This window comes from Hakea prostrata, chromosome 3, assembly GCF_041222555.1.
Source record: "Hakea prostrata isolate BN-2017 chromosome 3, UWA_Hpros_2, whole genome shotgun sequence".
NCBI classification, from domain to species: domain Eukaryota; kingdom Viridiplantae; phylum Streptophyta; class Magnoliopsida; order Proteales; family Proteaceae; genus Hakea; species Hakea prostrata.
In genome coordinates this window covers 37,048,646-37,070,442 of record NC_142602.1, presented here as the reverse complement: position 1 = coordinate 37,070,442, position 21,797 = coordinate 37,048,646, and the positions used below count along the sequence as shown (strand labels likewise).

Genomic DNA, 21,797 nt, shown 5'->3' with positions numbered 1-21,797 from the left:
AAATCAGCCCATGGCTTTCATGGGCTAGGACTGTTTTAATGGATTAAAGTTAGCCCACATATTTTGCTCTTCATGGTCTAGACCTAAGCCCAAGTCTAGTTCTCGAAAAGTCAATAAAAGGGGTTGTGCTTTGAAAATAAAAGAACTCATTGTCAAAAGAGTTTTCATTTGTCAAGAATTAGGTAGTAGTTGAGTTATTAATAGGTAGGTGGTGTTTAAGGGTGTCAATTACGTATCGAAACCGTTTAACCGTACCGAACCGCGCCGTCTAAAACCGCACCGTACAGTACCGTTCAAAATTCGTGGCGTCCCCAATTTCTTGGTCGGTTCCGGTTTAGGTCTCATCCGCGGCAAACCATCCGTTGGTCGCATTAAGAGATTTGTATTTTACAATTAAAACACTAACTTTTCCCATCCCTAATTCCCTATTTCATTTTCGTTTCGCTTCCTTCTCTTCTGTATACTTGTTTGCCTCATTAATTGATTTTTTGTTTTCTTGTTAATTTCTATTATTCGATTGGTTGATTACAATTTCATTATGATCTTAATGCTAATACAAAGTGACATAAGTTCATTTGTACCAAATTGTATCCTGATCCGTGTTTAAACCATTTTCCCGTGCCGTTTAATACCGACCGTGCCGTTTTGTTCCGCCGTGTAAATTGGTTCTGTTTTCGGTATTCGTTGGTCCCCCGGCTTCCGCGTCCATTGCCCCTAGTGGTGTTAGCTAGTGGTTAGATGTTAACATTAATTTTTATGTATATTTAGATAGCTATATAAAGAGACTTATGTAAGAGGTGAGAGCACAACTCATCAGTTGAAATCAAATTGTTTTGTTAGCATTCCTTCCCTATGGAGAATCCTTGTGTTTGATCAAGGTAGGTTGGTTTTCGATCCAATCAATCCACCTCACGGTGTGAAGCCTGGGTTTTACATTTTAATTCTCAATTCCCTCATATTGTCCTTTCAATTTCTTCATCATAGTTTTGCCCCTGTTTTGAAGATCTATTCAGCCCGTCTTGTTATGCTATTATCCTTATAATACCACTCTAGTTTTAGCCCTCTTTCACATCTGAATTCTGTTTCATCTTAAGTCTACCATATCTGAAATTGATTCCCTGTGAACGGTCCTATTTGGCTACTATTTTGATCAATCAAATACAGTACTACATTAATAGTGGTGAAGATGCTTGAGCTTGTGGTACATGTGTTGAGAACGGTAGATCAGCATATGGGCTGCAATAGATATGATGAGGCAGCAAGTTGCTCAGGTCTACCCACTCGGCAACAAGAAAATCCTCGACATCATCCAAATTAGATGGGAGTCTATGTTACAACATCCACTGCATAAGGCTGGTTAGTTGTTAAGTCTAAGAATCAATTTAATTTTCATTATGTTATCACACTATATGAAGGGCGGGCCTGGCGCAATGGTGGAGTCTCTCCATTGTGCACTGGAGGTCACGGGTTCGAATCAGCCTCTCTGCAAAAAAAGCAGGGGTAAGGTTGCCTAGAAAGTCCCTTCCCCTAGACCCCACAGTGTGGGAGCTTCGGCACTGGGTACGCCCTTTTTTTTATGTTATCACACTATTAAGTATTGACTATTCTTTCTTATTTTTGTTTTTTCTTACACAACATACTATTTACCCAAGTACCATTACAAAGACAATCTTGGGATGAGGCAAGATTTGATGGATGCCATCCAAAATGTAGTGGAGAGGTTGGAATTGGAATACATCGAAACAAGCGATCATCATTATGGAGGTGAGGATAGTGATTTGATATTCAGAATTCATAGTTTTATACTATATTATTAAGTATTAACCTAGTTTTTTTTTTTTTTTTTCTTTATATATTAGATAAAGGCATTTAGGGATGCCACTGGGAGCTTCGGCCGTTCCATGGCAGTATTGAGACAAGAATCCGCCCTTGGGGTTAAGTTAATTCATTATGTATTTAATTATTATATTATATCTTTAACTTAGTTATTTAAGTATTGAAATGACTCGGAGTCTATGTTTGTTGCAGCTGAATGGTGGTTGCAATTTGGATGTGACTCACCCTACTTGAGTAAGATTACAAGCAAAGTGTTCTCCCACACATGTTCTACCATTGGTTGTGAGCGAAATTGGAGCTCATTTAGCCTCATCCACTCAAAGAAGCACAAATGATTGCGTGTGAAGCGTCTAGAGGACCTTGTCTACTTACACCATAATATGAGATTGAAGGAGGATCATATTAGACATGGGATGGATAGAGAGAGAAACAATATCGAGTTGGCCGACATATTTGAGATGGATGATGATGATAACCCAAGAGATAAGTGGATCAAGGACAATGGAGAGCCCTTGCTGAATGAAGAGGGAGGTCGTTCCAATAGACAGATTACAAAAGAAATGGGGGCTGATGTGGAGTTCATGGCCCAGGATGGGAATGCACATGCAACGCCCGCCTGTCCCTTCATGCCACACTTTATTGCATCCACCAAGAGTGAGGATTTAATTGTCTGGTCCAACATTGAGAATGATGTGACTCAGGCGCTCGATGATGATGACAATAGTGATGATGATGATGATGATGATGATGATGGAGGGGATGAGGGTGTTGGACCTCATGAGCAAGATTCAGCTGATCTTAAGTACAGACCACCAGCACCATCAAGTACGTGAGAGTTAAGGGAGGGGAGGACGACCACTAAGATTCACAGGAGAGAGTCAGTTCACCCCACTAGACATAGGATTCAGACCATACTAGAGCTGCATCTTAAGGCAAAAATGTTTCCTCGACATATTCGAGGAAGGGGAAGGGGAGACAACACAAATATAGCACAGAGGACATGCCATCATATGGGTCTTATCGTCCAGCTGATACAGAGAGCTTGGTGGGATTTATGAGATTGATGAGCATAGATGATTCTAGAGACTCCACCTCCAAAGGATGCGGATTGCATAGGCCTGCAGAGTCCTCATATGATACTGCTGTGGAGAGTATTGGTTATACTAGGTTGACTTATGGAGCTTATGGAGTTCCTCCTAGCTATCACCCTCAAGGTCAGCCACCAGTGGAGCCTTATGGTTATGGAGCTTACAGAGTTTATGGAGTCCCTCCCACGTCACTTGTCAGAGTCAGCCACTAGAACCTTATTGTCAGTATGGACCTTATAGTTTCCCTGCCCTTACTGACAACCAAGATGTTCCTTCATTTGTTGAGCAGATCTTCCACTCTATACCACAGCCACCATTAACCTTTCCATATGCAGTTAAGCCAGTTCCTTATCCGGAGATTCACAACTTCCCACCATCAGGATATATTAGGCATGTGGATGAGGCCACATACAGAGTTGCAGTTGCCGACTACGTCAACAACCATATGGGGCAAGCAACCATTATGGGACTTGTATTGTCATTTGTATAGGGTGCAAGAGGAGAGGGAGACATGGAATAGAGTCCACTTGTAATTGGTAATATTCTCGCTTCTTCTCATATATACTATATACTTAAATATTACATTTTCAATAGTTTTTTTGGTAAACTAGTAGCTCCATAGTGTTTATTATGCTTGAAATAGGTAGGTATGCAAGAATCCAAATTATTTTGAGTCCATATGAGTCCCAAAACTGAAGTTCGAAACTTCAGTAAAAAATCACAAGTTTCGATTGAAATTTTGGCCTTTTCCAATGTCAAAATTCCTGTTTCGACCAAATTGTTTCCTTGCCAGTATGGAGGTCGCACTCATGAGGGCCCTACTATAAGATCGAACAATCTAACCTTAGGCACCTATCCTCCTAAAATGGTGAAGATAGATTTCCCCGAGTTCAATGGGGACAAGGATCCAACGAGTTGGATCTGTCGCACTGATCGATTCTTTGATTTTCACCATACTATTGATCAAAGAGGAGAAAGGAGGCTTCTAACGAAGCCCACTTTATTTCAAGATTTTTTTGGAAGATACAACCAAGTTGCAACAAGTTGGAATACTTAAAGAATATCAAACCCCATTCAAAAGATTATTAATTCAAGCGGGTCAGACTTCTTGTTTCGCTTGTGGACTCAAGGACAGCGTAAGGGTGGATGTGCAAGCTTTTCGACCAGCAAGCTTAGCAGCCGTGATCAGGCTTGCTCACCTTTATCCCAATCTCAAGTCACTCCACTATAGCTATTAAAAAAAGAAAAAGAAAAAAAAAATGTCACCCGCTGAATTAAGTGAGCGGAACACTAATATAAATGTCTTTTAATTCCAACTAGACGCTATAATAACTGGAGGGAGAAATGCTGACCCGTCAAATTGTTCAACAGAAGGAAACCTGGAGTTTTGGACCATCCAAATCATGGCCTCACCACAGAGCTAATCATAGGACAAATCATAACAAGACATGAAGTCACTAGAAAATGGTTATATTTTTAGCATACCTCTGCCTGAGCTGCAGCAGCACTCTTAGCATGCGGTGGACGATATGGAGCAGGTTTTTGTGCAGGTGGGTTGGCATTTGATTTTTTTATGGTAGTTTGGGAAGACTTTGCCCCTGAAATCAATTAATACATACCAAGAAAAATAAGAAAATAGAGAAATATAAACATATATAGGTAAATAGAATAGCCATAGGAAGAAATAATAACCTTCTAATTTGAGCCCACCAATTTTTAATGACTCAACTGAATTTATGAGTTGAGTGATATCACCAAACTTCTCAGCGGCCTCTGGTTTCCAATCAGCCTGTGTGAGTAGCAACATTTAAACATTAGTATACTGAATCACAACACTAGTTCTGAATAAATATAGAGGAGAATGCCCAAGACTTACCTGGAACAGTTTGTCAAACATCTTCACGAAGTACGGAGATCCATTATAGAGGAAGATTCTTATCCTTCAAGAAAAAAGAGTGTTGCTCAACAGCTTATCATGGACAAGTTTATAGAACAAATAAAACACAAAAATTAGAATAACACCAAGAAAACATCAGACAAGTTGATGAACCAGGTAACCTTAGAGTTGTAAGGCTAAAAATATACCAGCCTTTGATTTTAGGAAGTCTGTCCAGAATCGCAGGCTGCTGCTGGTTCTTTCTCAAAAAATCTCATGAGAGTGCAACTCTCATGGCTACACAACAATTTCATAAAAGTGTACCTCCAACGACTACACAAAAGCCTATCCTAAGGAAAGCACTCCAACAATCAGACTCACTCTTGAGTCCATTAAAACACTGAGAAAGTTTCTTGTAGTCAACTCAATCAAATGAAAGCAACTAATAATCACCTCAAATGACAAATATTACAATAAATTTCAAACAAAAGAACCCATAAATAAAATCCCAGTTATGTCTTCAATCATCCTCCCACAACAACAAATAAAATCGCAAACTAAGGGATCCATGGTCCAAGAAGTTTAGATAAAGGCAACATTAGTAATTAATCCACCAATCCCAACTCAAACTTTGGTTGAGTTCAAGTAAACATACCAATTAACTTAAATCCCTTGGTTCCAAACTGTTATGATAACTCAGCTCAGAAAAATCAACAAATTGGCCCAGCTTAAAATGACAATATTGTAATAAATAAGAATTTTTCTAGGGGTTATTGGTATATAAAGGAAAAGAATGACAAATCTGTAAATATCACAAAAATTGAAACCGGAATGTCATGAATGTAATTAAAGAAATCCCTAAAATGAAACACAAACAATAACAAAAGGGTAAACTAGGAAGGAGAATACTCTCAATGGCTAAATGTAAATAGCATGAAAAGGTGATGTGAACACGATTATACCCCTCGCTGAAACCCTAAATGGGGCCCACAAACCCGAGTTTACAGCTGGTTCACTTGGTTAAGATCCTGAGGGTGAACCTCAGATTTAGGGCTTGCATCCATCAATTAAACCCTAGATCCCTGGTTCACATCAGAAGGGTTATAAGACTTCCAACTAAGTCGTTAAATTTGGCCATACCATCATAAACTGGATGGATAACACCTTCGAAGCTACAGAATCTGCTAGGACATTGGTGTCTCTAGAAATATGGGGAACCTAGAGCTTATTAAGAAGCTAGATAGGTAACAGATCTATATCACCAGAACTAAGTATGTAAACTAATATATCAGGTGTACAATAATGTCCAACGCTTACTACCAACCAGGGGTGCAAATCCAAAACACATTTTATCTAAATCTTTTTAGGAACATGAAGGTTTACCTATGTTTATTTAGCCTAAATAAGGTTTCCATAAAGTACTAGAGCCTACTATGAAGGGGCGGGCCTGGGTGCAATGGTCAGTGGATCACAATTGTAGCCTGAGGTCAAGGCATCACAACAGCCTCTCAGCAAAAATTGTTGTCTTAAGGCTGTGTGGTAAAATTGCCCCACTCCCCCCCCCCCCACGGGACTCTGCTTATGTGGAAGCCTTCAGCATCACATTCACCCTTTTATTGGAGCCTACTATGGTTGTTTGCCTACTGAAATGACCTTTGAAACATAAAACAGGGAAGGGGAAAAAAGGCATAATTTCAGCAACTTTCGGTAATTCAAATAACAAAAGAAAAGGAGATTTTGATGTCGAACCTGGGCATAATTAAACCGGCTTCAATTGGACCAATTGGACCTGATGCAATATCAAAGAAGAAATTCTACTAGAGACAAGAAAGAGAGAGAAAAGATAGGATGAAGAAGAGAGAAATCATGTGTATTCTCTCCTTCTCCCCATAATGCTTTATTTATAATGCAAGTTAGGAAAGTAAAAAGGAGATTTTGATGTCGAACCTGGGCATAATTAAACCGGCTTCAATTGGACCAATTGGACCTGATGCGATATCAAAGAAGAAATTCTACTAGAGACGAGAAAGAGAGAGAAAAGATAGGATGAAGAAGAGAGAAATCATGTGTATTCTCTCCTTCTCCCCATAATGCATTATTTATAATGCAAGTTAGGAAAGTAAATAATGAGGATTACAACAAAAAAATAAATATAACAAATAAATCAAGATTTTAATGCTCCCACTTTGACTTGTGCACAAAGTAACTTGCAGCCCAAGTTACTTCGACAACCCCCCCCCCAAAGTCGGAGCATATACACTACCAAAACTTAACACATCTAGACTTGAAAAAGGATCCATATACAGCTTTAGTAAATAGGTCTACCAATTGAACATGTCATCGAACCAGAGGAGTAACAATAGTGCTCTTTAATACCTCATCTCGAACAAAGTGGGGATCCACCTCAATGTGCTTTGTACGTTTCCTAAAGTTAGGATTACTTGCTATACAAGTTACTACTTGGTTGACACAGAATAGTTTCATAGGCTTTTCCATTCGAAACCCAAGTTCTTGCATAAGTCCCTTAATCCACATATTTCTGATACTGTATGAGCCATTGCTCTATATTCAGTTGTTGCACTAGATAAAGCCAAAGTGATTTGTTCTTAGTCCGCCAAGTAATAAGATTTCCCCCAAGAAAATTATAATAACATGTGGAAGATTTCCAATCATCTACCAAATCTGCCCAGTCAGCATTTGGATATGCTAGTACAGCAACACTAGCATTATGTTTGTAAATCAACCCTTTTCCTATAGCACCCTTTAAATAACTCAAGATCCTGCATACAGCTCCCCAATGAGACTTAGGTGTTTGCATATACCTACTCACCACCCCAACTGTATATGAAATGTCCGGTCATGTGACCATTAAATAAATCAACTTCCTACAAGTTGTCGATATCTCTAGGGGTCTTGATAGTTTTCCTCATTGTCATCATCAAGGCTAAACTTTCCATCCATTGGGGTTTTAGCTAGTTTACATTCAAGTTTGCCAGTTTTGGCCAGTAAATCAATGACATATTTCCTTTGGAAAAGGCTTATTCCTTTATGGCTTCTCACCACTGGAGAGGTGATCTCAAATTATCCAGTCCATATGTTTGGGTATATCCTTTGGCTACAAGATGCACTCTTAAGCGCTCAATTGTCCCATCAACATGGTATTTAACCACATACACCCATTGACACCCCGTAATTTCTTTTCCAGAAGGTATAGTCCACTAATGTCCAAGTGTTACAAGAATGCATAGCATTCATCTCAATGTCCATTGCAGCCTTCCAAGAGGGATCATGTAGGGCTTTCGTCACAAAAGTAGGCATGGGTGATCATTGAGAGATTTATCAAGAACTTGATAGGCCGAAGATAAATGGGAAGTAGTCACAAAATTGGTTATTGGGTATGCAACATTGGATGTATTTTTCTGAGTGCAAAATCTTTTAGGTTTCCAAAGACCAATTGGTAGGTCCTCAAAATTTTCAGCAACAAGAATTGCTTTTGGTGTAGAATTATGCAGGAGATCTTCCTGCTCAGGGTCATCTGCCAATTTCTTCCTTCTTTGATAAGTCAGTAGGGGGACCGGAGGTGTTTCTACAAGTAGATCATCAAGTATAGGTATTAGAGGAAGAGGAAGATCAATTTTTTTATAATCAGCTTGAGAAGCATAATATGGGGTATTTTCAAAAAAATTGAAATCAACAAAAACATATTGGCGACAGTTAATGGGGTCAAAACACATAATAACCTTTTGGGGTTTTAGAGTAGCCTAAAAATATACATATAACGGCTCAAGGACTCAATTTATCAGATCGATGAAAAACATGAGTACTTACATACACCCAAAAATCCTTGGAGAGAGATTAAACAAGGCATGATCCAGATAAACGACTTAAAAGGAAATTTTATTCTACAGAACCTATGAGAGCATGCAATTAATCAAGGTACATGCAATTAAGACAACATCACACCAACACCATTGGAAACGTTCATGTGCAACAAAAGTGACCATATGACTCTAGGAGGTGTCTACTTTTTCTTTCTTCGACTCCATTTTGTTGTGGAGTACTAAAGTAGCTTGTTTGATGGATGATCCCTTTTGAAGCACAGAACACTGAAATCTCATTTTTTATATACTCTAGGGCATTGTTTGAACAGAACACTTTAATTGTTTTACCAAATTGCGTTTGAATTTCAGTAAAAATTGTTGAAAATTTGTCACAAACTCAGATCTAGATTTTAATAAGTATAAACATGTCATTCAAGAATGGTCATCAACAAAAGTCACAAAATACTCATAATTGAATCGGTTTGAAGCCTTACAAGGGCCCCATATGTCCGAATGCACTAAATCAAAAGTTTCTAGACTAATAGAATTAGACAAAAGGAAAGGATGTTCTATGTTGTTTCCCTAACTCACAAGTTTCGCATTCAAGAGATAACATTCTTGCAAGAGGGAACCACAATTCTAAGTTTGATAAAGAAAAGTGACCCAAACGCCTATGCCACTATAATGCACTCAGTTTTGTAACAGAATTAGCAGCGATGGAAGTTGAGGCAAATGATTCCAGGGAATAAAGGCCATCCCATTCAAGTCCTAAACCAATCATTCTCCCTGTCCTATTGTCCTAAAACTCACAGAAAGCTCAATTAAAAATAATACTGCAAATGAAATTATGGGAAAGTTTACTAACAGATAAGAGAATAACAGGAAGATTAAATATAAAAAGTACATATTTTAAGGAAAAATTGGGATAAGGAGATACATCTCCAATTCCGTGGCAGCTATAGTATTTTCATAGGCCAAGATAAGAGGTGAAGAAATTTTCCTTAAGTTTGAAAGGAGTGCAGAATTTTCTGTCATATGAGAGGAGGCTCCAGAATCGATTAACCAAGAATTAGGACCAAAAGAAAAAAAAACAAGGTTACCTGAATGTGCCAATGTCGCAATAAAGGTGGGTTATAGAGAGGTTTCTAATTGTTGAAAGCCTTGAAAGATCTGAGATAACTCATCTTTAGTGGCTGAACTACCCGGATTAGAGTTTAAAGATGCTTCAACAGTGTTTGCAACTTAGACCGATACTGATTATTGAGATTATCTGCCCAATCTGGTTTGCCATGCTTTGCCCAACATGTTTCTTTAGTATGATTATGTTTACCGCAGTGAGTACATATTCTTGAAGCTTTTTCAAAATAGGCTGAACTTCTTCCTCTACCTCGTCTTCGGACCGAGTATCCTCTACCTTGAGATGGAAGCCCTTGCCCGGGGCCAGCCACCATGGCTGAGTTTTCTTTAGGTGGGGCAACAATATTTCCTCCAAGAGTCTGGAGTTGTAATTGAAAGAAGCTTTCAGATAAAGATGGTACCTTTTCGTTTGTTAGCATTTGGTTGTGAACAAGTTGATTATCAGAGTTAAGACCTGCTAGAAATTTTGCCAATTGTATTTTGGCCATTTGTTCTCGTAGTTTTTCAGCATCTATAGTAAAGGGTTGATGACATCCAATTCTTTCAGATTCTCTTTGTGTGCATTGTAATTACTCCCGATGATCCTAACTTAAAACCCAAATTTCAGGTACGAGTACTTGAGCCTCTAGTTAGAAGAAGTAGTGGGCCATCTAAATTGAAGCCCATGTTTTAGCCCTAGAACCCATGGATCTAGCTAAAGATGGTGAAGAACCAGCCTTTTGGAACCGAAAGAAGATCCAGTAAGAACCCAGATTGTTTGGGCCAGTGGATATCCAATGCAAGAAAGTCAAGGTTAGAAGATGTCAATAAGCAAGGTAAGAACCTTTTATATGATGTTTAAGGTTGCAACAGTGTTAGGGATCAATCGAGAGTGTAAAGCGCCCAAGTACTGAAAAGTACAAGGGACGGTTGCTTGAGGCGATTGATTGGCCAAGCAACCACCACCCTGGGTGGTCAATACAGGCAGGTTTGTCTATTTTGCCCTCGGCACCCTATTTAAATCCCCTTAAACCATATTTTTGCATTATTTTAATGCTTTTGACTATTAGGGATGGTTGCAAAGTCAGAGAGCACATGTTGGAGAGGAAGACCCCCCCCTTTCACGGAGACTGTTGACTTTTGGATCCTGTAAGAAGATAAACTAACTATTCTCTTATTCTATTAATTTTCTTCTCTTTAGATAGTGATTTTTCTTATAAATCTCTATTGGAAGAAGATTGGAGATGGGAAATAATTATTTTCCTTCGTTTCCGATCAAATCACGTTGGGGGAATAGATCAATATCTATTTTAAAGGTGGATACTTTTAGAAAGAGATAACTTCGCCAGTGTTTTGCTTCAGCAGCCGGCACCGGAAAAAATCTAGCCAAACCCTTTTCATAGATTCGACCTTATATAATAAAAGCGTCCCCCAACAAAAGATGTGATGCACTACATTATAGCCCGGGTATAGTGACAAATGGGCAAGGGTTAGCTAGGGCGTCCCCTTTAAGTGACGCGTCGTATCAGCACCTGAATGCAGTTCCCGCACCATGGACGAGTGTAGGCAAAGAAGCTAGTCCAAAAACGTAGGATTAGATTATCATCTTGGAACATAGGATCTTTAACACGTAAGAGCTTAAAATTGATAGATGCCATGAGGAAAAGAAGGATTAATATAGCTTACATTCAAGAGACTAAATGCAAGGGTAAAAACGCTAAAGAGTTGGATGACTTTATACTTCTATATATTGGGGATAAAATTAATAAAATGGGGCAGATATGATAGTGGATAAAAATTTTAAAAATGATGTAGTGGATGTTAAAAGAGTGAGTGATAGGATTATTGCTATTCAAGCTTATAATGGAGAAAGAGTTCATAAATATAATTTGTGCATATGCACCTCAAGTAGGATTGGATGAAAGTCTAAAACTAGAATTTTGGGAATTTGGATGGATTAATGCAAGGAATTCGTCAAGGAGAAAAGATTATCATAGGAGGCGATCCGAATGGACATATTAGAAAAGATCAAAAAGGCTATGACAATATACATAGAGGACATGGTTTTGGAGAAAGGAATGAGGAATGGATCTTAGTTTTAGATTTTGCTATTGCTTTTGATCTATCAATTGTAAAATACTTACTTCAAAAGAGAGAGGAGCATTTAATTATTTTCAAAAGTGGACATCATAGAAGCCAAATAGATTTTTTCCTAATTAGGGAGTAATAGATTATTGTGCAAGGATTGCAAAGTGATAAAGGGGAAAGCTTAACCACACAACATAGACTTGTGGTCTTGGATATGTGCCTAACCCAAAAACTCATAAAAGGTGCAAGGTTAACTATCCCAAGATAAGATGGTGGAACTTGAAAGGAGAGTGCTTGAAATCCTTCGCTAATGAAGTAGTCAATCAAGGAAAGTGGGATTTTAAGGGGGGATACTAATGCAATGTGAAATGAGATGGATGTGTATCAAGAAGGTGACTAAAGATGTTCTAGTTGAATCAAAAGGAAAGGTCCATTCTTATAGAGAAACTTGGTGGTGGGATAGTGAAGTTTAAGCTGCCATTAGGAATAAGAAAGCTAGTTTTAAGACATGGCAAATAACTAAGGATGTTAAGGATCTTCAAAGGTATAGGTTGAATAGAAATGAAGCTTAGAAAATTGCAGGAAAAGCAAGGGAAAATAAGTATGAAGAGTTATACAATAAGTTGGGCACGAAGGAAGGGGAAAAATCTATTTATAAGATAGCTAAGATGAGGGATAGGAAGAGATAGGAAGAGTAAAGATTTTGACCATGTTAGATGTATTAAAAATGGAGATGGTAAAGTACTAGTATGTGATGAGGACATTAAGAAAAGATGGAAAATCTATTTCTCTAGTCTACTAAACAAGCATACTTCAAGCACCTATGATTCGGACGATTACACCATTCACCAAGGCACCAATTTTCAAACTAATATACGGAGACTTTCAATGTCCGAAGTAAAAGAAGCACTAAGATGGATGAAACTCGCTAAGACACAAGGTCCTGATGAAATCCCAATAGAAGTATGGAAGAGCTTAGGAACCCATGGACTAGTTTGGTTGACTACGTTCTTTAATAAGATTATGAGCACAAGGTAAATGCCAGATGCATGGAGGAGAACCATCGTGGTTCTAATTTACAAAAATAAAAGAGATATTCAAAGCTGTAATAACTATAGGAGCATTAAATTGATGAGTCATACTATAAAATTATGGAAGAAAGTAATTGAAACCCGTTTGAGACACTTAACTACAATTACGAAGAACCAGTTTGGGTTTATGCCGGGAAGATCTACAATGGAAGCTATTTACCTAATTAGGAGACTTATGGAAAGGTATAGAGAATGTAGGAAAGACTTTCATTGACTTAGAAAAAGCTTATGGTATTTATTAACTTAGAAAAAGCTTATGATAGAGTTGCTAGAGCATTAATTTGGCAAGTACTAGAGAAAAGAAATGTTGCAAGTAAATATGTAAACATAGTTAAGGATATGTATGATGGTTCGATGACAAGTGTAAGAACAATGCGGGGCAAAATAATGAATTCTCAATTACAATTGGACTACATCAAGGATCAACTTTAAGCCCATATCTATTTGCACTTGTAATGGATGAATTAGCCAAAGACATTCAAGATGAGGTCCCCTAGTGTATGCTTTTTGCTAATGATATTGTGTTGATTGATGAGACTCAAGTGGGGAATAATACCAAATTAGAATCATAGAGAACAACTTTGGAATCAAGAGGCTTTAAACTAAGTAGAATGAAAACATAATATCTAGTTTTTAACTTTAGTCATGATCGGGCAGAAGGTGAGGTGGTGATACTTGACGATAAGGAGATTCCTAAGAGTGATTGTTTTAGGTACCTAGGTTCAATCATAAATAAAAGAGGTGATATAAAGGATGATGTTTTCCAAAGAATTAAAATAAGGTGGATGACGTGGAGAGGTACATCTGGGGGCTTGTGTGATTGACGTATTCCATGAAAGCTTAAAGGAAAATTTTATAGGACCATTGTTCGACCAGTTATGATGTACGGTGCAGAGTGTTAGGTTGTTAAAAAGAATCATATAGATAAACTCAATGAAGCAAAAATAAGGAGGCTAAGATGGATGAGCGGCAAAACTAGGAAGGATAAGATAAGGAATGATCATATTAGAGTTGGTTGGGGAGTTGCTCCCATAAGTGAAAAGCTTCGAGAAAGTCGTTTGAGGTGGCACGACCATATTTAATGGAGACCTATAAATGCCCATGGACAGAGAAGTGATATAATCTAGATTGAAGTGACTAGAAGAGCTAGGGGTAGACATAAGATAACCTTAAGAGAAGTGGTGAGAAAGAATATGCATAGCTTAGGCCTTGTATCTAGCATGGCCTCAAATAGAACTGATTGGAAGCAAGAATCCAAGTAGCCGACCCCATTTAGTTGGGACAAGGCTTATTGTTGTTCTTGTTGTTGTTGTATACTTTCATAAAGAGATATAAATTTATAAATCCATGTTCAAGTTAGTTTTTTATTTCTTCATGGTTAGAGAGGCTTGTGTAGTGTCTCAAGAACGTGATTTAGGCCTAGGATCATCCGAAAAATCTATAAAAGATCGGTGATCAAAGGTCCAGCTTTTAGACTTGGAATTCTACCGAAAGACTTGGCAATTGCTTAAGGAGGTCGCTTAGACCAACCAGCTCAAGCAACCAGCTCAAGCAACCAGCCCAAACAATCGGTTGGTTAACAGAGTGTGTTTTGAGGTTGTTTCTGCTAAGTTTGATTTTTAAACCTAAACGTAACTTTATGAACACAACTATAGGCTTTACTGGTATATACTGGAGTATTTCATTTTGAGGATCTTGGTAAATTATCAATATTTTTCCGCTAAGTCAATATTGATCTGATGATTATTCTTAGCATGTCTAAAATTCTATATTATGTTGTAATTATTGTTTATACATGATTAATTATTTACTGTGAAACATAAACGTTATTTGTTGTGCATTACTTTAGTAAATGATGTGAGATGATGTTTGGTGTGATTTTGACATGGGAAATGCATGGATTAGTATCCCTAACTTTGAACATCAGGGACTGCCGTCTAGACTATTGTCCTTGGTGCTTATTGCAGTTTCCTTGGTTGTTGTCCTTCACGACTAGGAAGTAAGGGTGTCAACGGTGCGGTTTCGGGCGGTTTCGGGCTGGGCCTAACAGTTTCGAGCTGAAAAACACCTAGCCCAAACACGGCCCATTAGCAAAATAACGGTTTCGGGCCGGTTTCGGTTTGGTGCGGTTTGGGTTCGGGCTAACGGCTTAGACTCGGGTTGACTAACGGTTTATGGTGTGCAAGAAAGAGAATAATAAGAAATAATTGAACACCTACAACAAATGCCAAAATTCTATGAAAAACAAAGTTGCTATTGATCAATTTCCATTAAAAAAATCCACCCATCCTATAGAAATCAAGAACATAGATATTAAATAGTAAAATGATTATTTGATCTTTGAATTCATGTTTAACCTTTTTAATTGTCTATACCAACTACCTAGTAATAATATAATGATTCAAATACTATTTAATGTAAAATTACAAAACGGGTTGTAAAACGGGCTATAACGGGTTGCGGTTTGATTTCGGGTTGGTGCGGGCTCCGCCACCCTCAGCCCAAACACAGCCCATTAAGGTTCGGTTCGGGCTATAACGGGCCGGTGCAGTTCGGTTTCAATGGTTTGGGCTACAAATTGACACCCTACTAGGAATTCTAGATACATGGTTAGGTTACCTATTACATGCTACTACTCTTTCAGCAGAGGTATTAAAGCCGAGTGACCCATGATGGCAATGGTTGGTTCCTATTCATGTCCAACAGAGGTAACCACTCCGTGAGGATACACAGGCCCACTGTTATCATGCAGTGGTAAGATTGCATATGTTGAGGGTTGGGCTCATGAGCGTCCAAAAGAGGGCTTGGGTGTCATGAAAAGACATGAGAGGCATCTACCCTAACATTTGTGGATGACCATAGGGTTGAGTAATGTTGTCCAACAAAGGTGACCAGTCTGTGAGGATTAGCATTCATAGGCGGAGAAGGATACTAAACTAATAGGGCACTAGGCATGAAGAAAGGTATCTGGACCACATATAGTGTGTTATTGTATGACCTTGCATTAGGTTTTAAAATCTCCGACATGCGCTAGTATTCAAACCAATGGTTGTGGTGAGAGAGTGTGAACCAATAACCCCAGCCATAGTGGATGATGCGGATCGTACCCCTTACCCAGGATCCCAACAGAGGTAACCAGTCCATGGGGGATCAGAGTGACGAGACCTACCCAGAGGAGGGCTGGTGCATATATTAATGCATGTCTGCCTAGATATAAACTTGCATAGTTAGATTCACTAGATGCATACTTAGTATATCATTTAACTATTCATTTCGTTATATTCATACAATACTGGTATGTATGTGGTTGTTGCCTTACTGAGTTCTTTCGAACTCATTCCTTGTGGATTTTTTTGTTTTCTTCAAATTACTTTGCTTGTCATGAGGGAACCTTTCTCCAGGAGAGTTCAACGCCAACGAAACCAATTTATGAACCCTCAGGGGAATACTCTGAGGCACACAGAGACTCCTACCCTTGTTAGGACTGTTCCTACGGAGTTCAGCCCATCTAAGACTCAGGAGGTTGCTTATGCGAGCATAATGGCCTTTATTAGGACCATGTTTCTGTTTGTTTGCCAAGTTAGCCGGGTTCCTAAACTTTCGAATGGTTTGGGATAAACAATAATGAGACCATTTTTACCTTTGCTTCCGCTCGCAGATTCTTATTTCAGATACTCTAAGCATTCATTTTGGAATTTTGGATCCTTTTTATTTATTATTAATTGATGAACTGATTATTTCTTGCTCTTGATTATAAGATTAAGTACCTTATTTATTACTGAGACTGCAACCTAATCTTGTAGCTGTGGATCACACCCATGGGTTGTCGGGGAGAGTCCGATACCATCGGGTGGGGTGTGACATGCACTATAGTCAACCAAGGATTGATCCCCTTGTGTGATATTAAAGCACTTTTGATAGAGATGGTAAATACTAGAGATATTTATCTCACCAGAGTAGACTTCCTTTATATTATCCCAAATATTTTTGGTAGTACCATGGAACATGATGTTGTTGGCAATTTGTGGCTCTGACGCTATTCCATAACTAGATTTTAGTAGTAGAGTCATCTTTATTCCATGTTTCTAACTCAACAACAGATTTATCGTTCGATGACTCCATTTTTGGAGGATCCTTTGTCAGATTTTTTTTCTTTACCTTTGACATATATGAATGCAAGAACTAATTGTGACCATAGTAAATAACTACCAACACCACTGAGTTTGTTGGTGGTGATTTGAATCTGAAACGATTCAACTTTCGCAGCCTCGTCCATGGATTAAAGAAATAATTAGGGTAAACAATGAAAATTTAATGGTGCATAAAAATACCTAACAGTATTTCAGCATCCTTAATAGCACCGTACAAATATGGGTAGAGTAGGCAGTGTCGTGGTGCTGCAACCAAGAGAACAAGTGTGAATTAGGGTTGCTCAAAAGAAATAGATGATGAGACTCCCTAAATCGAACTACTGCTCTGATGCCATGATGCAATATCAGAGAAGAGACTCTACCAGAGACGAAAGAGAGAGAGAAAAGAGGGGATGAAGAAGAGAGACATTGTGGGTGTTCTCTCCTTCCCCCATAATGCTTTATTTATAATATAAGTTATAGCCCTATACTATTTAGGAAAGTAAATATTGATGAGGATTACAACCAAAAATAAACATAACAAATAAATCAAGATCTTCACACTCCAGCTCTGACTTGTGCACTAAGTAACTTGCTGCCCAAGTTACTTCGTTAGGACCAATTGGACCAGGTCAAATAAGCCCAGCTGGTCTTCTAGAAGGGCCAAAACTGACCATATGAACAACGACATGAATAGTATCACAGCCCCTCTTTGGTGTTGATGAAATACTGCTGGAAGATTCTGATGTGGTCCACATGAAGAATTTGATTGAACTTTTTTAGAATCCTAGATCTTTAATCTGTCTCTATTTTATTGAGTCCAAGTTACAATGAAGTTACTTTCTATGTTAGTATTCATGCAGTTGTTGAATTATAAAGCCTAATAGGTCCTATTTTCTTAGTTTCTAATATCAGATCAGAAAGTTTCTATCTTGTGGCTGCTGAGAATAGTAGCTAGATAACCCAGCAAAGTCTACTCAAGCATACCTTTGCTCTATAAATACGTGATTGGCTGCCCAGAAGAACAATAATGAAACTGAAGAAGAAGCTTTGCTTCTCTGCTACTATTCTCTTGTCAATTAAGTATAAGGGCTATAGCCTTATAGGAGAGCTAAACACCTAGGGACTAGGGAACCCAGCTGTTGACTGCAAAATCCTAGTGCTGAAAGAGCTTTGCTGTTGAGAGCAAAATCTACCTATCTTTGCCTCTTTTTTTATATGAACAGAATCTGTTGGTATTGTTCCTAAGTTACTGCTGCTGTTGAAGACTAAAGTAGCGACTACTTCACGAAGTTACTATACTAAGCCTGCAGCTGATTGCTCCATTCAAACCATCATAATATTATCTACGACAAAACACCATTCTTTCACTGAGCTCATTTTAATGGCTGTTCCAGAATAAACCTTAGACTTCAAAACCTGTTTTAGTTCTGACTTTTCTGATTTGTGGGTTAAATAGGGCTAAGCCTTAGAACCTTTCTCCCCACATTAGTCTCATGTAATAGGCATGGAAATCTATCAACCACCAAGTCTTGATTGTTTTTATGCTTTACGGGTTGATTACATGTCTGGTCAATGTTTAGGATAAATATTAGGACTCCTCATATGATGGGAGTTCACGTGGTTTCAGCCAAGAGGTGATATTTCAGTTTCGACCATTGGGTCAATTTTTAGGGTTGACCACACATTTCAGCTATTGGATTTATTTGATCAGGCACCTTTGCTGAATTAGGTGCCTTGGGTGCCTTGAACGACTTAGGTAACTTCGTCAACCAGTTGGGCACCTTGGATGCCTTGGCCACCTTGTTGGTGTCTTAAAATTTTTAACCCTCTCCAATGCCATCCTATGGGAAGATGCTGTCCATGAAAGAAGACCTAACTCTCATACACAGTGTGGGAATATAAAAGAAAAAGCTGCATACTGATCACCACCACCATAAAATTGTAACCTAATTGTGATTGGGAATCAATACCTACACCCTTGCAGTTCTTGTGCTAATCACCATGCCATCATCATACATGACTTCAATTTTAACCACATATATACTCTCAGACATTCTCTCACTTACAAACCAACAACTATTCTTCTAGTATTCATCCACCAAAAAAAAAAAAAACTATTCTTCTAGTGCCCAAATTTAACGAAATCATAAGTTAGAATAAATATAAAACATGCATCTTGGAAGATTATATACACAAAGATATACGTACCCGTTATCTACTTGTAGTCTTGGAGCCGTTGTTGCAGTCATGAGAAAGCGTCCATCTGGAGACCATTCACTTGTCACAGACCATTCAGCCTTTGTTGTTCCAAGTAACTTTTTCTCCTCATAATCCCAAAATGCCTAAGATATAGTACCAGCATGAAGCACAACAAAAACTCAGAGCTGAAAACAATGAAATGGAAAATATGACAAGACCTGGGGTAGTTTAAAGGAGCAAATTCTGGAGTATGAATAACCCCCTTTCTTGAATTTTCATACCCTATACAAAAACCCAAATCTCAAGCATAGATCTAAACTGATCTAATTGTTAAAACTATCCCAAACTTCAGGAATCATCCCAGTGTATCTGATGTAGACTTGGGAATGGTCCACCATGGCGGGCTTTCATGAGCGGGGAATTCAAAGAACAGGAAGAGGAAGAAAGGGAAGTAGAAACAGGGGAATAACACTAAGCTTATCGCCACTCAATCTATTCAATCTGAAATTGCATACTAATACAAGCTATCAAAAGGAAATAAAACACAATCCTTGTTGAAACCAAAATTAAATTTCAAATCAAAATCTGACACTTAGGTAGAAATACTAAACACTTAAAAAACTAAAACTAAAATTAAAACTAACTAATTTATTTAATTAAGTCTAACTCTTGTTGGATGAAACCCCAGTAGGCTGGTTCCTTATGGGACTGGACATGAACCGATTGAACCACTCTATTGATATGATGGAATAAATTTTGGTCAAAATTTGCAAAATTTCGATCTGTAAAATCCAAAAACAAGAAAATTTCGTCCTAGTACCACATTTCGACAGAAACACATTGGGCTTCTGGTCGAAACAACGTGAAATCCTTGTTTCGGCCGAAACTGATACCCGGGCGTTTACAAAATGCAGGTTTTTGACGGAAGCTGCAGAATTTTGACACTTTCTGCAAGTTCCACCAGTTAAATTGCAGAGATGGAACTAGGCAACCATGTTTTGCTACCCACTTCTTTTAATCATGTTTACTTTTTTAATTAGTTTAGTTAGCAAATGTGATAATGGATAACAAGCTTGAGTAGATAAACCCTATGCAATACATAGGAATAAAAGCTTTTGTTTATCTATTTTCTTTATAAGTTTATAATAGGTTACAAACTTACAATGGTTGAGAATTTAGTACGGTTTGGTCCAGGTCCATTCAATTTGGGCTAACAGCCCACAAACAGGTTGGCCAAACCAGCCTGAACCGTTCGGTTTTTTACCCCTCAGCCCATAGTCAGCCCATTAAGCTTCGGTTTGGGTTGGTTTGGGCTATAACAGGTCAGTTCAGTTTGGTCTTAACGGTCCGGCCTACAAATTAACACCCGCTACCAAAGCCACTATATGGAGCACATAAGATCTTATTTCGCTGGAGGTCAAGATCAAGAAAGGGGCGCAGACCATCACAAAGTCAAGCTTGAACTTAAAGGGGTTAATGGATTTCCTGATCCATAGGTATTTTATGAAGGGACGCTCCCCTAGAGGACTACTTTGACTGGTATGAATTGTCTGAAGACAAAAAGATGAGGTTGGCCAGAGCAAAGTTAGTTGGTGCTGCTAGAGATTAGCGGAACACTATGGAACGTGAGTTCTACTATGAAGGCAAAGAACTCACTACATAGAATGAGATGAGGAGAGAACTGATTCCTAGTGTCATTCCATCAAGTTTAAATGCTGTTTAAAGCCCCCACCTCATTGTAAACAAATCAGTTGAAGATTAAATAAAATTTCAAAGACTTGGGAGTTGTTGGAGCCAAGCCAACAACCTGAGTTAAGAGGAAGGAAAGTATTCTGCAAAATTCCAGCGTTGTTCTTCATCTTTTTTCGAGCCTGCGATAGCCTAAAAAGCCTTCTCCAACTCATTCCTCAGTCCACCACCCAATCAAATCAAGTAAGTACAACCCCAGCCCCATTCCCAATCTGATTCCCTTCCTTAACCGTGAGACTCTTCCACCCTTCACCCTCCATCACACAGTTCCTGACCACTCCCAAAACCCTGCAGCACCCCTCGAGTCCTTCCCTTACAAACCCTAGTTCATCCCCAACATCCCCTGTCCCTAAACCCTAAGTACAGCCATTCCCCTTTCTCTTTCCTTCTTTTCTCCTTTAGTCTGCAGCAGCCAAGGAAACCAAAAAAGGAAAGGAAAGATGAGAGAAAAGAAAAGAGAAGAAAAAAGAGAAGTCAAGATCCCATCAAGAAAACCAAGGAAGTCCAAGATTGCAAGAAAGAGAGAATGAAAGCCAAGAACCTCTCAAGAGCCATTGGCAGCCATTAACTTTCATCCCTAGACACCTACAGCCCAAACCACAAGCTCCAAGAACCCCTTCCCTTTTCCGCAAGACCCTTCACCCTTCACCCTTCCCTTTGACGTTTACCCGACCCATCTAGAGTATTGGTCAGCCCTAATTTTCCCTAATTCCATCTCAAATAACCTTCCCACAATCCCATCCCAGCTTAGGTATTCTTTGGGTAATAAAACCCTAATTTTTTCCAATAGAATCCCATAA

General features: G+C 38.6%; 1 protein-coding gene across 2 annotated transcripts in view; it reads right to left on the bottom strand.

The window, feature by feature from the left end:
- LOC149022181 (Eukaryotic translation initiation factor eIF2A family protein) overlaps nucleotides 1–21,797 on the bottom strand; it is a 32,655-nt gene that overhangs the window by 6,305 nt on the left and 4,553 nt on the right. For both annotated transcript variants that reach the window (XM_089150354.1, XM_089150353.1), the window contains exons 9-12: nucleotides 19,258–19,391; nucleotides 4,801–4,864; nucleotides 4,617–4,713; nucleotides 4,410–4,522 (exon numbers count right to left, since the gene is read on the bottom strand). In XM_089150354.1, the coding sequence (XP_089006480.1) occupies nucleotides 4,410–4,522; nucleotides 4,617–4,713; nucleotides 4,801–4,864; nucleotides 19,258–19,391 (408 nt within the window). The remainder of the gene's footprint in view (nucleotides 1–4,409; nucleotides 4,523–4,616; nucleotides 4,714–4,800; nucleotides 4,865–19,257; nucleotides 19,392–21,797) is intronic.